The following is a 14,933-nucleotide window of genomic DNA, read 5'->3' on the forward strand; positions in this document are numbered from 1 at the left end:
CGAAAAGGGTAAATACTAGGTTTTACAGAGTTTTCTAAAAGGGGGATCTCCTTTGTGGCTGCAGGGTACAAGTCTTTATATAGGAGACAGGGGAAGTCCTAAAAAGGCTAAAAGACAAAATATAAGGGCGGCTCGGTCAACTCAACCATGTGCTCGGTCGAGCCTGGTCGAGTGGCCTCTTCTTCTGCTTCTTCCATCCGGTCGAGTCCTTCTCCGCACACGGTCGAGTGTCTGGTCAAGGGGGCGGTCGAGTGGACTTCCGGACCTTGATTCTTCAGCTCTAGCTCCCTTGTTTTCTTCTCTTGATAGCTTCAATCCTCTTCAGCATTCATTTCATGCTCCTTAGGCTCCAAAATCACCTGTTTATGCAAGAAACTATGCAAATGCCATGCAACTCTACTCTAATGCACAAACAGTCCTAAAGCTATGCAATAATGACCAAACTAGATAGTAAATGATGCCAAACTAATATGTCTTATCCGAAGATTCTTTCCACTGGCAAGTGATCCCGACAGAAGTTTCCAAAAGAATTGTTTGATTTTTGGAACTGTGTTGTTTCTAGACTTTGGACTTAATAATTGGATTATCTGGTGGTGGTCGGACCTGTGGATCAGTGTAGAGCTGATATTATCTTCGTTCATCAAAATATATTTGAAAACATTTTTTTTTTATCTTTGTTATTCAAAATAGGAGAAAAATAAAATAAAAAGAACTGACCGATGCTAGGACATTTGTGGAAAGCTAAGGTTTGCGTTGAGATGTGTCTCATTCTTAATTAGTTGATTTCTTCTGTGTGAACCTTCACCCTAGCTAGGTTGGATTGAGAGATTGGTGATCAAGTTCATAATTTGTCGTTGATGACAAAAAGCATCCGGAGTCTGCACTTATTTAGTCAGAACTCAGGGAAATAATCCACCTTGCCATTCTTGCTGGTTATATAATCTGTGTTTAGGATATATATGCAGATAGATTTGAGAGTGAAAAAGTGGCTATTTCATATGGATTGGGGTGAGAATTCCTGCAGAAACAACTCTCCGGATCACAAACAGTCTGATAGTTAATTTGCAGAGATTTTAATTCGTTTACAAAATGTGTATCAAAAGATTTAAGTCGGAAAATGATTGTAATAAGGGATGATAGAGTTCGATTTCCTCACTTAGCAGGTGCTGTTTGTGCTTGCAACGAGTAATGGTGACAAAATGACAACCATATTATCAATCAAGCCTAAAAAGGTGTGTGACATTAGCTTTGTTTACTCTCTATTAGTGTTAGATTCGTGTGCCTTAGGCCATATTTATCGGCAAAACATATGGCTGATCTTGGGCTTTTTTATAATAAGAAATAATGAACAGTGTAAATAAGATCAGGCCTTCTGATCTTATTTTAGATCAGTTTTTCGGGTGATCTAAGGGCACGTGTCTGAACGAGATTGGTTGGAAATTCTTTTCTCTTCGTATCATTTTCTTTCTCTTCGTTCGGGTTTTCGTGATTTTTTTTCTTGTTCTCTCCGAAGAGGCGAAACGGCGAAACGCCGAGAGATTTCTTCGTCTCCGATTCCGGTGTGTTCCGACCACTTCCGGTGATCTCTTCTTCTCCTCGTCTCCTCGTCTCCTCGTGTCCACCGATCTCGTCGTCTCCACTGTCTCCTCTGTCTCGCCAAGTCAACCGATCTCTTCGTCTCCTCGTCTTCTCTGTCTCCTCTGTCTCATCTGTGTCCTCTGGCTTTATAGACAAGGTAAGCTCCGGCAATAGGTTATAGACAAGGTATACCTAATAGATCGTGAAACTTCGCTACATAAACCTCGGTCAAGTAGGGTTTTAACAAAATCGAGAAATCTCACAGAGGAAAGCGAAGTATTGAGTATTGAGTATTGAGGTACTTTTCACTCTTCAAGCTCATTTCTTTCTCATAAACCCTAGTTTGTTCTCAGCTTTAGCTCTTGTATAAGGTTATCTCTTCTCTGATTTTGAATGATCTCTGTCATTTTCATCGATTTTTAGTTCCGATCTTTGCTACTGATAACATATCTGCTTTATGTACTGATTCTGAATTCACGTTTTGGTTCCTTGTAAAGTTTGATTAGGCAAAACGAAGAGTTCCGTATTTAAAAAGCCTTTGATTTAGTAAGTATGAAACTTGACTATGTATATGAGTAGAAAAAGAGGAAATGATATGATCCTTACTTTTTAATTTGAGTTTCCGGTGACTAAAGTATTTGTCTTTTTCCATCTTAGTTATCTAAAAGAGATGACTTTTTTGAGTAAATTCGGGAACATATTGAAGCAGACAACGAGCAAGCAACTCAATGGTCAGGTTTCTCTATCAAGCCCTTCGCTTTTTCAGGCTATAAGGTGTATGTCATCTTCTAAGCTCTTCATTGGAGGTGAGTCTAGTCTAGCTTTAGAAACTGTGTGGAAAATGAAGAATTGGTTACTTACTTTTTGTTATTTCGTTACCAAGTTTGTGAATTTTGTTTTCTTTTCTGTTGTAAGGTATGGCTTATAGCATGGATAAGGATAGCTTAAGAGAAGCTTTCACTAAATATGGTGAAGTCGTTGAAAGTAAATAACTGATCTGTTTACTGTTCTTGTGAATGTTATTGCAGTGTGTTAGTGAACAAATTAGACACTTGTTTGTTTCGTTAGTTGCCTTATGCTAACTCAGCCTCTGTGTAATTACAATGCTGGAGGCTATGGCGGCAGTGGTGCTGGTGGCTATGGAGGCGATGCTACTGGTCACGGAGCTGCTGGTGGTTATGGTGCAAGCAGTGGATATGGATCTAGCGGCAACACTTACGGTGAGGTTCCAAGTGCAACTGCAGGGGCTGTTGGTGACTATAATGGAAGTAGTGGTTATGGTAGTGCCAATACTTACGGTAGCAACAATGGTGGGTTCGCTGGAGATAGCCAGTTTGGAGGAAACCCTGGTGCCAACAGCTCGCAGTTTGGTGGTGACAATACTCAATTTGCTGCCGGTAGCCAATTTGGCGGTGAAGATCAATTTGGAAGCATGGAGAAAAGTGAAATTAAGATGGAGAATGGACCAGTGGAAGGAGATTTCGAAGATGACACTGATGTTGCCAAAAGAGCTTGAAGCAAGTAGCAAAAGATGTTTTCAAGACTTGGTGTTTTCATATTAATTTTTATGATTAGTAATAGTTATCTGAATTTTCCTGAGGAAAACACTTTATCTAGTAACAATCTGCTATTTCAATCTTGAAAATAAGTTGTAGTTTGAGATTGTTTCTGAAGGTATCTATTGAATTTTAAACAAAAATGTGAGCTTTGTTTCATTAATCTATGTATTAATCTATGTATATTTGGAATATTTGGAATAAATTTGGTCATTAATCTATGTATTAATTAAATAAAATGTTTGTCTTGTTTAATTAATTAAGTAATATGTTTGTTTTTTTTTTAATTTCAGTAAAAGTTTCATAAGTTTGCAATTAAAATGTTATTTTATAAATTTTTATAATTGTAATATGTTTAAGAATATTAATAAACATTATATTATTAAATAGTTTTAAACATTCTTACATTATTTATTAAACATTAATCTATGTATTTATTAAACATTTTAAAATTTCTATAAGAATATTATATTATTAAATCTTAAGATCTTATACATGTTCTCACAATAACTTACTTCTTAACAAAAGTTCTTAACTACTGATCTTACATTATTTTTACAATATTTCTCCCCTAAGAACACTCTTACCTGATCCCCCTATAAACATGCCCTTACGCTAATTGATAGTTTATTCGCATGTTTTACTCTATCGTGTTTTGTTTCCGCAATGATTCATTTATTGAGGATGCAGATGAGCTAAATGAATCTTCTACAACATCAGACTTAAAAGAACTTGGTCAATACGGATCTCTTATATCTGTCCATGGCAAAAGCGCATATATGCCCTAATCGGACTCTTGATTCAAACATTTAGGCTTTCAGAGGAAGAAGAAGACATCAGTACTGTTTTATATCTATATCTTTATATGTGTTAAGTGTAAGTTTCGATATAAGAAAATGTTGAAAAAATTGTATATTAAGTGTGTTCTTATATCAAGACATTAAAAGCAACAAAGACAACAAGAATTATGTCTCTGGCTTTGGAAAACATAAATGAATGAAATGCCTGTGAGAGATTTGGTTTCTTGGAACGCTATGATCTCTTGCTTTTCTCATGCGGGTTTACATCATCATGCGTTTGGTATGTACAAGAGAATGGTAAATGAAGGTGTGTGCCTCGACGCTTACTCGTTAGTTGCTTTGTTATCTTCCTGTGCTCACGTTAGTGCTTTGAATATGGGAGTTATGTTACACAGGATCGCCTGTGACATTCGATGTGAGAGTAGTGTCTTTGTGAGTAATGCTCTTATCGATATGTATGCAAAATGTGGTAGCCTTGAAAATGCTGTTGGTGTTTTTAATGGTATGCACAAGAGAGATGTGTTGACCTGGAACTCAATGATTATTGGGTATGGAGTTCATGGTGAAAGCGAGAGCAGTAGCTCAAGATAAAACAGAGTAAAAGACGGCTCAATAATATTTCTTCATTGATGATATCTTCTGAATACATACTCTGTCATTATATATAAGAAGACATAGAAGAGACATAATGACCTAATGATTACAAAGGTAGGTAGATGTCTGACAAGTGTCTCTATCAACAGCATAGGATCGGTGAGGTAAGAGCAGCAAACTGGTTTCGTGTTTGGACCATTTGGTGAGCTGTTTTTGGCATTACCTCCGTACACTGCAGAGCACATGGTGAGATAAACTTTTCCTTGTTATCGTTGGAGACTGTTGTGAGAAAGCAAACTGCGGTGGGCTTGATTGCTTCTTCTTCGAGGCCCAACCTTGTTTGCTGGACTGAGTTTTCAGTGAGTCCAGTAGTATCACTCCTTACATCCCCCCCGCAAACTTTGTGTGGGTGGAGAGACCACACCAAGTTTGTACCTAAGATCAGTGTAGACTTGGAGCGGCAGGGATTTGGTGAAAACGTCAGCAAGTTGATACTTTGCTGGAATGTGATAAACAACCATAGTTCCTTCTGCAACTTGCTCCCTGACATAATGATAGTGGACCTTAAAATGTTTGGTCTTCTTGTGTAGTGTCGGATTTGCAGAAAGGTAGACAGCAGAGAGATTATCACAATATAACTCCGGGGCATGAGAGAGTGGCATACCAATGTTCTGTAAAAGATCTCTTAACCAATTTACCTCAGCTGCAGTGTCTGACAAGCAGCGATACTCTGCTTCAGTTGAGCTACGAGAGACTGACGTCTGACGTTTTGCAGACCACGAGATGAGGTTGGTCCCTAGAAAAGTGCAGTAGCCTCCTGTGGATGACTGGTAGTTTGACAACCTGCATAGTCACTATCACTATACGCTCTTAAGGTGAAATCCGCATTCCTTGAGAAAGAGATACCATAGTCAATAGTGCCTTTGATATATCGAATGATTCGCTTAAGCAGGTTGAAGTCCGCAACTGTGGGTGCGTGCATACGTTGACAGACCAGATTGACGGCAAATTGTATGTATGGTCTCGTAAGAGTGAGATACTGGAGCTTACCATCAAGACTCCGAAAATGTGTTGGTTGATCAAAGAGATCTTCCTGTCCCTTGACCTTTTGAAGCTCAAGAGGTAACGGTGTGGAGGCAGGAGCATAATCTGCCATGCCAGCTGCCAAAAGCAGTTCCTCTGCATATTTATGTTGATTGAGAAAGAGACCTTCAGTGTGATATTGAGCCTGTAGACCAAGGAAATAGCTCAGACGTCCCAGATCCTTCATACGAAATTCATCATTCATTGACTGAAGTAACTCTTGAATCAGTTTTGGACTGTTCCCAGTAAGAGCCATATCATCAACATAGAGTAATAGGATGATGATATGGTTGTCTTTGAGATATACGAAGAGTGATGGATCTTTGAAACTGCATTCAAAGCCAAATTTCAACAAAAAAGAGCTGAACTTATCAAACCATGCTCGTGGAGCTTGTTTCAACCCATAAACAGCTTTATTGAGCTTCCAAACATGCGAGGGATGTGCACTGTCTTTAAATCCTGGAGGTTGTTGCATATACACTGTTTCAATCAAATCACCATGGAGAAATGCACTCTTGACATCGAGCTGCTTGATTTCCCAGTTGTTTGCTACGGCAGCATGAAGAACAAGGCGTACCGTCGCAGTTCGAACCACAGGGCTGTAAGTTTCAAAGAAGTCAACACCTTCCTCCTAATCATACCCTTTAGCAACTAGACGCGCCTTTAGTCTGTCCAAACTGCCATCAGACTTGAGTTTGGGTGTGAAAACCCATCTACAGCCTAAAACGTTCATATCTGGCTGATAGGGAACCAAGGAGAATGTGTTAGTGTCTACAAAAGACTCGACTTCACCTCCCATAGCAGCTGTCCAACCAGGATGCTTAAGAGCAGAGGCCACTGTTTTTGGCACTTTTTCAGTGGTGTGTGTCGTGTGGAGAGCATACTTTGGATTTGGCTTGCGAAGTCCATCTTTTCCTCGCGTGACCATGGTGTGATCATTCACAACTGGTGCTGCCAGAGGAGGAAAGTCATTCTCTGCAAATAGTGGAGCGTCTGGTGAATCAGCATTATTATCATCAGTATCAGTATTAGTATCACTCGAGTCTATCGTAGAGGTTGAGGTTGAGGATTCTCCGAGTGTTGGCAAGATGGGATCTGTAGTCATATCATGCGAGACTGTAACAGGTGGTACAGAAACAGAGTCGTCTGGTAGAGAAGCGGCTGCAGGAGGAGCAGACTGTGTAGATAGGAATCCCTTTTGCCATGCGGACAGTAAAGGCGTAGTTGCAACAGGAAGTAGACCTGAATAATCAGTTGCAAAGGGATAAGCACTTTCATCAAAAAGCACATGTTTGCTTATATAGACCCGACTTGTAGGAGGATAAACACACCGGTAGCCTTTGTATTTATCATTATATCCTAGAAACACATAATTCAGGGACTTAGGATCAAATTTATTTGCTCCATAAGCTCGAAGTGTAGGATAACAAGCACTACCAAATATTCTCAGATAAGAGTAATCAGGTTTGGTAGCAAAAAGAACTTCATGTGCGCTTGCAGAAGCCTGATGAACTGATGTAGGCAGAAGATTGATGATATGATTTGCAGTGAAGAAACCTCCACCCAGTAATATTGTGGAACTTTACTCTCAAACATCATGCTTAGACCAAGTTCAGACAAATGCCTATGTTTTCTTTCTGCTAGACCATTTTGTTGTGGCGTGTGTGGACATGAGATGAGTTGTTTAATGCCATTATTTGCAAGATGTGTGACAAATGGCGTACTAATGAATTCACCTCCCCCATCACATTGAAAACTCTTGATTTTCTGATTAAACTGAGTTTCAACTAAACTTTGGAAAAGCATGAAGATTGAATAAAAATCTGATTTATTCTTCAAGGGATAAAACCAAGAGTCCGTGAATAATTGTCAACAAATATCACATAATACCTAAACCCCTGAATCGATGTAACAGGAGCAGGACCCCACAAATCACAATGCAACCACTCAAGAGGCCTACTAGCTACAAAAGCAGAAGAAGAAAACAGTAGTTGAGCACTCTTGCCAAGCTTGCACGACTCACAAAACTTGTTGGTGCGTTTATTGACTGATATTGCTGCGGAAGAAGAGAGGTGTTGAAGAATCTCTGCACTAGGATGCCCCAACCTTTTGTGCCAGACATCATCACTTGCCGTAAGTTGTCTTGTAGAATAATGAGACTGAAATGCAGGATTTCTCAACACATAATGATCCCTATTCCTGTTTCCGGTTGTGAGGAGCTGCTTGGTATGCTTGTCCTTTACACGCACACTATCAGAGTCAAACTTAATGGAACAAGGATAGTCCGTACATAGCTTAGAGACTGAAAGTAGAGATTTTGTCACATTAGGACAGACAAGAACATCATTCAGAGGCAGAAATTTACCTGACAGAGTCTGCAGAGGCACAGTTCCGATGTGAGTAATTGGTAAGAACTCGCCATTGCCAACCATAACAGAGTCATTACCATGATAAGCCTGAGAATGTTGCAGATTCGCTGTGGAGTTGGTTATGTGAGCTGTAGACTCGCTGTCAGGTAGCCATTCAGTTCCATTGTTGTGACAGTCGTTCTCTGAGACATGCATAGCAGCTAGAGCAGTAGTCTGTTGTTGAACATACTCCTCATTAAACCGATTGTAACAATCATAGGCACTGTGACCATATTTGTTGCAGATTTGACAAGTCGGTTTAGCAGATCCTGCTGTTTTATTCTGATTATCTTTTCCTTGTGTACCATGACCATGTTGTTGAAAGCCACGGCCACGAGTAGAGTAATTACCGCGACCTCTGTAACCACCACCGGACCGACCACCTCTGTTGCCCGAACCTCCTCTATCAAAGTAACTTTTCTCAGCCTGAAAAGCTAGGTGTGGAGTGACAGCTGAAGCAGAGGAATAGGTCTTGAGCTTGTCGTCAAAGGCGATGACTTTGAACTCCACATCCTCATAACAGGGTCCAGGAACAGAGTCCATGGAGTGTTCTATCATAGTAGTAACAGATTCGTAATCTTTTCCCAAACCAGACAATAGACCATGAATTTTCTCCAAATCAGTCATAAGAAAGCCAATAGAGTCTAGCTGATCAAAGATTAACTTAAGCTCACCCAGATACTCCTCCATTGTTCTACCTAACTTAACACAAGCACGCAAGCGGTTCTGCAGTTCAAACTTCCTAGTGGTAGAGACTTGATTAAATTTCTTAGCAAGAGCCATCCATACCTCGTGAGCTGAGTGCATACCATAGACGACTCGGAGAGCTGGTTCGGACAAGGAACCAAAGATCCAAGCCATGACAAGCTGGTCATTTCGAACCCACTTTGCAAAGTCAGGGTTCGGTTCTTCAGAAGGACCTTCAGTGGTGTTGACAGAACGAGTTGCTGAGGGTCGAGTAATGGAGCCATTGACATAGCCAAGAAGCATCTGAGGAGAGAGAAAAGACTCAAATTGAGTTTTCCATAGAAGGTAGTTTGACTCTGTAAGTTTGAGAGTCACCACTTGGGAAATAGACAGAGCGGAAGAGAAAGAGTCATCAGGAGCCATAGGTCGTACTACTGATGCTCTGATACCATGAAAGCGAGAGCAGTAGCTCAAGATAAAACAGAGTAAAAGACGGCTCAATAATATTTCTTCATTGATGATATCTTCTGAATACATACTCTGTCTTTATATATAAGAAGACATAGAAGAGACATAATGACCTAATGATTACAAAGGTAGGTAGATGCCTGACAAGTGTCTCTATCAACAGCATAGGATCGGTGAGGTAAGAGCAGCAAACTGGTTTCGTGTTTGGACCATTTGGTGAGCTGTTTTTGGCATTACCTCCGTACACTGCAGAGCACATGGTGAGATAAACTTTTCCTTGTTACTGTTGGAGACTGTTGTGAGAAAGCAAACTGCGGTGGGCTTGATTGCTTCTTCTTCGAGGCCCAACCTTGTTTGCTGGACTGAGTTTTCAGTGAGTCCAGTAGTATCACTCCTTACACATGGGTATGGCGTAGAGGCTATATCTTTTTTCAGAAAGATGGTTGCTTCTGGGGTTAGACCCAATGGCATTACATTCCTTGGGTTGTTGCTAGGTTGTAGTCATCAAGGTCTAGTTAACGAAGGAGTTGAGTATTTTGAAATTATGAGTTCACAGTTCCATGTGGTCCCGAACATTAAACACTATGGATGCATGGTGGATCTCTATGGACGAGCAGGTCAGCTAGCAAAGGCCCTCGAACTGATACACGCGTCTTCCTGCCATGAAGATCCTGTATTATGGAGAGCCCTGCTTGGCTCTTGCAAAATCCATGGTAATGTGGAATTAGGAGAAGTGGCCATGAAGAAATTGGTGCTGCTCAAGGCTTTCAATGCAGATGATTATGTGCTTATGACTTCGATATACTCTGCAGCGAATGATGCGCAAGGTTTTGCTAGTATGAGAAAACTAATGAGAAGCCATGATTTACGGACGGTTCCAGGCTGGAGCTGGATTGAGATTGGTGATCAAGTTCACAAATTTGTCGTTGATGACAAAACGCATCCGGAGTCTGCACATATATACTCAGAACTCAGAGAAGTAATCCACTGTGCCGTTCTAGCTGGTTACAAGCCAGAGGACTCGAACAGAACTGCTCCTACTCTCTCTGATCGGTGTTTAGGATCTGCAGATACATTTCACAGTGAAAAATTGGCTATTGCATATGGATTGATGAGAACTCCTGCATGAACAACTCTCCGGATCACAAAGAATCTGAGAGTTTGCAGAGATTGCCATTCTTTTACAAAATGTGTATCAAAAGCTTTAGGTCGGAAAATTATTGTAAGGGATAGAGTTCGATTTCATCACTTTGCAGGTGCTGTTTGCTCTTGCAACGAGTACTGGTGACAATCAACAATATTCTCATTCAGCCTAAAAATGTTTGACATTAGCTTGTTTTTACTCTATCAGTGTTAGATTCGTGTGCCTTATGCTAATTGATAGTTATTCACATGTTTTACTCTCTTGGTGGTTTGTTAAATAAGTTTGCTGATAATATGAGGATTCTGCAATTTGTTCTATTTTCTGATTCAATGTCAGTATGAACTCCGTTTCTTTTACAGAATTATCACCACAAGATTCCTTAAATGGAATAGGGAGAGAGACAGGAGATGAGACAATCATTGCCACAGGTATCATCACATTGCTAATACATTTTCACTTGTGTTATCTTGTAGTGAGGGAATCCCAACTTGTTGTTTTTTGGCTGCTTATGATGTTGAAACTTTCGGGTCTGATAGATTAATGCTATTGTGCATCATGTCTAACTTTCTATTTTGTGAATGTTGTCGGTTTTCCCTATGGTATCTCGAGCCATCAGGGGTTGTGATTAAAATTGTGGAGCAAAGTATATAATGGGAGTCTGACAATGGTTTACCTTGATGTACAGATTGTCATTATGATTTGAGGTCTGTAGCCCTCTAGTTATTTGTTTCTTGATTTTATAAAATTTGACCATTATTTTGTGATTGGCAGAGGCCGTGATTATGTCCTGGAACAAGAATATAACAAAGACACGAAAATCTCTGGGGAGGAACCAAAGAAAAGAAGCATCCAACCTCCAAGAAATTGCAGAAGGTGTGAGACTTGAGAGCATTCTTTGGGATTGCAACACTTGAAGAGAAGAACCGAAGCGAGTACCAGTGATAGAGAGCTTATCAAACCGGGGACTTTGTTGAGGTCACCACGAGTGAGAGCCAACTAAACTGGTTTGCTGACAGTTTGTGAGTGGTTTTGGCTAAAGATAAAGTAACAGAGAGAAAACAGAGCTGCAATACATGTTTTGACGGTGAATTTTTAAAATATGATTTATCTACAAATGTCAATTTCGAAACATTTTAAAGTCTAAAATTTATTCTATACAGTATTTGATTTGAATAAGTTTAAAAAAACATTATATTAACATATCCAAAATATTAGTGATAGATGATTAGTAAAACTACATTGCCCTCGCATAGGAGCGTTGTGATAATCTATACTATGAAAGATGGCCAACTCTCTCCATTTAAATGACACATCAGCAGTAGAGAGAGTGCCACATGTCTATCCTCAATAAAAGCAAACAGACCTAAACTTAAAGAAATATGAAACGTTTTTCTTTTTCTAATTCTTTTTTATATCACAAACAGTTTCAATATTTACATAAGAAAATTAGAGAAGCTTAGAACATGTTCCAAGAAAATAGATGCATACCAAAAGTCAAAAGGACATTAGTAGTGAATCAAAGCACCACTTATTTCTCTTGGCGTAAACCATGAATGTATGAGCATATGGTTTAGGTGTTACAATTTTGTCAATAATTTGAAGAGTTGTAGCAGTGATAGATATATTGGTTAATATTGTAGAGAAATTCATGTAAGTTTGTGTCTAAAGAAATAAATTTATATATATAAATAAGATTGGAGTTTTAGTCACTATCAAATGGAAGATAGTTGAATAAAACTGTATAATGTTGGTTTAGAAAAATACATAGACAAAGAGGAAGATAGTTAAATAAATTCATGACTGTTGGTTTTTATATTCTAATATTTTGAAGTTGTTAAAAAAAAACTAAATGAAATTCTAATTAAAAACCAAATTAGAGTTATATTCAAAAAACTGAAAAGCTAACATAAAAAGAAGATGTTTATCTTAATTATATCTATTAAAGAGTTAGCCAAGCTGCAATTCTTGATAAAATAAAATCTTAGTGTTTCATAGTATTTAATTGAGAAGCTTAAGTATGAATCTAAATAGATAAGCTTTTTTTTTGAATGAATGTAAAATTTATTCAACCAAAAAACTCTTTGTTACAAAATATGCATCTTTAGATCAAGCCATATTTTATTTTGAAGTTTTAGACAAGAATTGTAGAATGATTAATTTCTTAAAACAAAATTGTTCATGCATGTATCCAATAATTCAATTACAAAATGAAAAAACATATGTGAAGTATTAAAACAATCAAGGTCAAATTATATTTTTCAAAATTTCCATAATTAAAAAAAAAAAAAGATAAACTCTACATAAAAAAACAAATTAATAGCAAAATTGTTTAAAAAACGGTAAACCATAAGCCCGCGCATAGCGCGGGTATTCATCTAGTTAATATAAATAGAGGTTGAAAATGATCATTAGTCATTATGTTGTTACTTGTGCAAAGCGATTAACGATTCGAATTCTCTCAAACGAACCAGCTCCGATGGCGATTCCACCAAAAAACAAGTGCAAAGTAAGATCCTCGCCGGAACGGCAAACCCAACCGCCGGAATGGCAAACGCAACCACCGCCACCAAAACAGAACCGCGACAATCCTTCTTCATCGTCTTCGATCGTTGATAACTTCTCTTCTCCGTCGACGAAACCGTTCATTTTCCCGCCAGGTTATCAGTTTGTACCCACCGACCAAGAACTCATCTTGCATTACCTGGAACCCTTCTTGCAAAACAACAAAAACTCATGGCTCCTCAGTGCTCCCATTCATCACGTGAACATCTACGAGTCAAATCCACAACAGCTTTCAGGTTTGTCTCCGTCGATTCTTTTCCTTAAAATAGTGGTTCTGTATGCAAATGGCTCTGTTCTTTAATCTTTTGATTCGAAATAGAGGAATTCGAGAAGGGTAATGAGAAAGAATGGTTCTTTATATCGGTGAGGACCAAGCAAGGTAGAAGTCTAAAAAGGCAGAAACGTGGTGCCAATGGAGGATACTGGAACGCAACAGTAGCTGCTAAGAAGATTAACGCTGGGAAAGGCATAGTCGGCTACAAGAAAGTACTAGAGTACTACGTTGGTGAACGACCAAACGGCGTGAAAACGTGTTGGTTAATGCATGAATACTCATCTGAGTCTTCTTCTGTTGATAACGAGAAGGTATGTCTTTGTTTCTTGGGTTACAAGCTATTAAGATTGTGATGTTTGGATTTTTTTTGTTTTGTTTTGGGTTAGTGTGTATAGGTTGATCATGCGTTGTGCAAGATTTATCTGACTCCAAAGGGAGCAAAGAAGAAGAAAGCAGATCAGGAAGAAGAGAATGAGAAGCTAAAGAAAGAAGAAGAGGCGGTTGAACATCTGGATTTGCATCAACCGGACCAATCGCAGCCTCATGATATGGTGTATCAACAGCCACAGTACTGTTTACTTGACATGATCGATGCATGGCTAAAAAATGTGGAGGAACAACAAGGTGTGAGTGTCGATACTCAGCAGCAACAACAAGAGCAATGTACACCGATTCTTCCTCATGATATGGTCTATCAACAGCCACAGTACTGTTTACTTCCAGCAGAGCAACAGAAGCCGCAGACGCAGCCTTCTCCTTATAACTTTCCTGAGTTGATCAGCTTTGAGCAGGAACCAGTGATCCCAGAGGATTTTGAACATTTCTTCGCTGATTTCATTAAGCCCACATTCACTGAACGGAGATGAGGATTCCAGCAGTTATGGTTTATTTGAAGGCTTCGACACAGAAGGAATGATAAAAGATTGCACTAATTGATCTCAGCCTGCTCATACTTTTGCATTTTGGTCAATATCAGAGATAAGATTTTTCCATGTGTTTTTTAGTTGTTTAATAGCTCTGTTTCCTTTATGGGAAATGTTCTCCAAAACCAGAGACATAATTCTTGTTGCTTTTAATGTCTTGATATAACATCTTGTCACCAGTACTCGTTGCAAAAACAAACAGCAGCTGCATGCAAAAAACTCTATCATCCCTTATTACAGTAATTTGCCGACTAGAAGCTTTTGATACATACACATTTTGGTAAACAATGTCAACCTCTGCAAATTAACTCTCAGATTATTTACAGCAATTCATATGAAATAGCAAATTTTTCACTGTTAAATGTATCTGGATATCATAAACACAGATCTGCAGAGAGACTGAGAGAGTATGAGCTGTTCTGTTCGAGTGCTCTGGATTGTAACCAGCAAGAATGGCAAAGTGGATTAATTACTTATCTGATCGAGTTCTGAGTAAATAAGTAAATAATTACTTATCTGATGCTTTTTGTCATCAACGACAAATTTATGAACTTGATCACCAATCTCTCAGTCCAGCTCCAGCCTGGAACTGTCAACCTAGCTAGCTAGGATGAAGGTTTACACAGAATAAATAACCTTATAATGAGATTTCTCAGCGCAAACCTTAGCTCTTCACCGGTTAGTTTTTTATTTTATTTTTCTCTTATTTTTGAATAACAAAGATAAAAAAAAAAAGTTTTAAAATATATTTTGATGAACGAAGATAATATCAAATCAGTCTCGAAATATATCTAAATCTAATCTATTTCGAATCCAAATACATATTGTATATCTTTTCAAAATTTTGATAAATTCC

At 38.7% G+C, this 14,933-nt stretch overlaps 1 protein-coding gene and 2 pseudogenes across 14 annotated transcripts; all 3 read left to right on the forward strand.

Annotated features, from left to right (window-relative positions):
• Positions 1–1,238: 1,238 nt before the first annotated feature.
• On the forward strand, positions 1,239–3,277 carry LOC104770363 (glycine-rich RNA-binding protein 3, mitochondrial). Of its 14 annotated transcripts, none has more exons than XM_087504826.1 (6): positions 1,436–1,735; positions 1,844–1,876; positions 2,076–2,124; positions 2,236–2,384; positions 2,494–2,562; positions 2,691–3,277. In XM_087504826.1, the coding sequence occupies exons 4-6, from the start codon at positions 2,249–2,251 to the stop codon at positions 3,092–3,094; spliced, it is 609 nt and encodes a 202-aa protein (XP_087360952.1). In that variant the 5' UTR covers positions 1,436–1,735; positions 1,844–1,876; positions 2,076–2,124; positions 2,236–2,248; the 3' UTR covers positions 3,095–3,277. The 14 variants fall into 14 exon arrangements, with proteins under 14 accessions (XP_087360954.1, XP_010493075.2, XP_010493070.2 ...); XM_010494770.3 differs by having other exon boundaries at positions 2,704–3,277; XM_010494774.3 differs by having other exon boundaries at positions 1,410–1,876.
• An 849-nt stretch (positions 3,278–4,126) lies between these two features.
• LOC104772386 (pentatricopeptide repeat-containing protein At3g56550-like) lies at positions 4,127–11,238 on the forward strand (annotated as a pseudogene).
• A 1,556-nt stretch (positions 11,239–12,794) lies between these two features.
• On the forward strand, positions 12,795–14,090 carry LOC104772387 (uncharacterized; annotated as a pseudogene).
• Positions 14,091–14,933: the final 843 nt, after the last annotated feature.

Source organism: Camelina sativa, chromosome 20 (genome assembly GCF_030686135.1).
Source record: "Camelina sativa cultivar CO46 ecotype springtype chromosome 20, ASM3068613v1".
Lineage (NCBI taxonomy): Eukaryota > Viridiplantae > Streptophyta > Magnoliopsida > Brassicales > Brassicaceae > Camelina > Camelina sativa.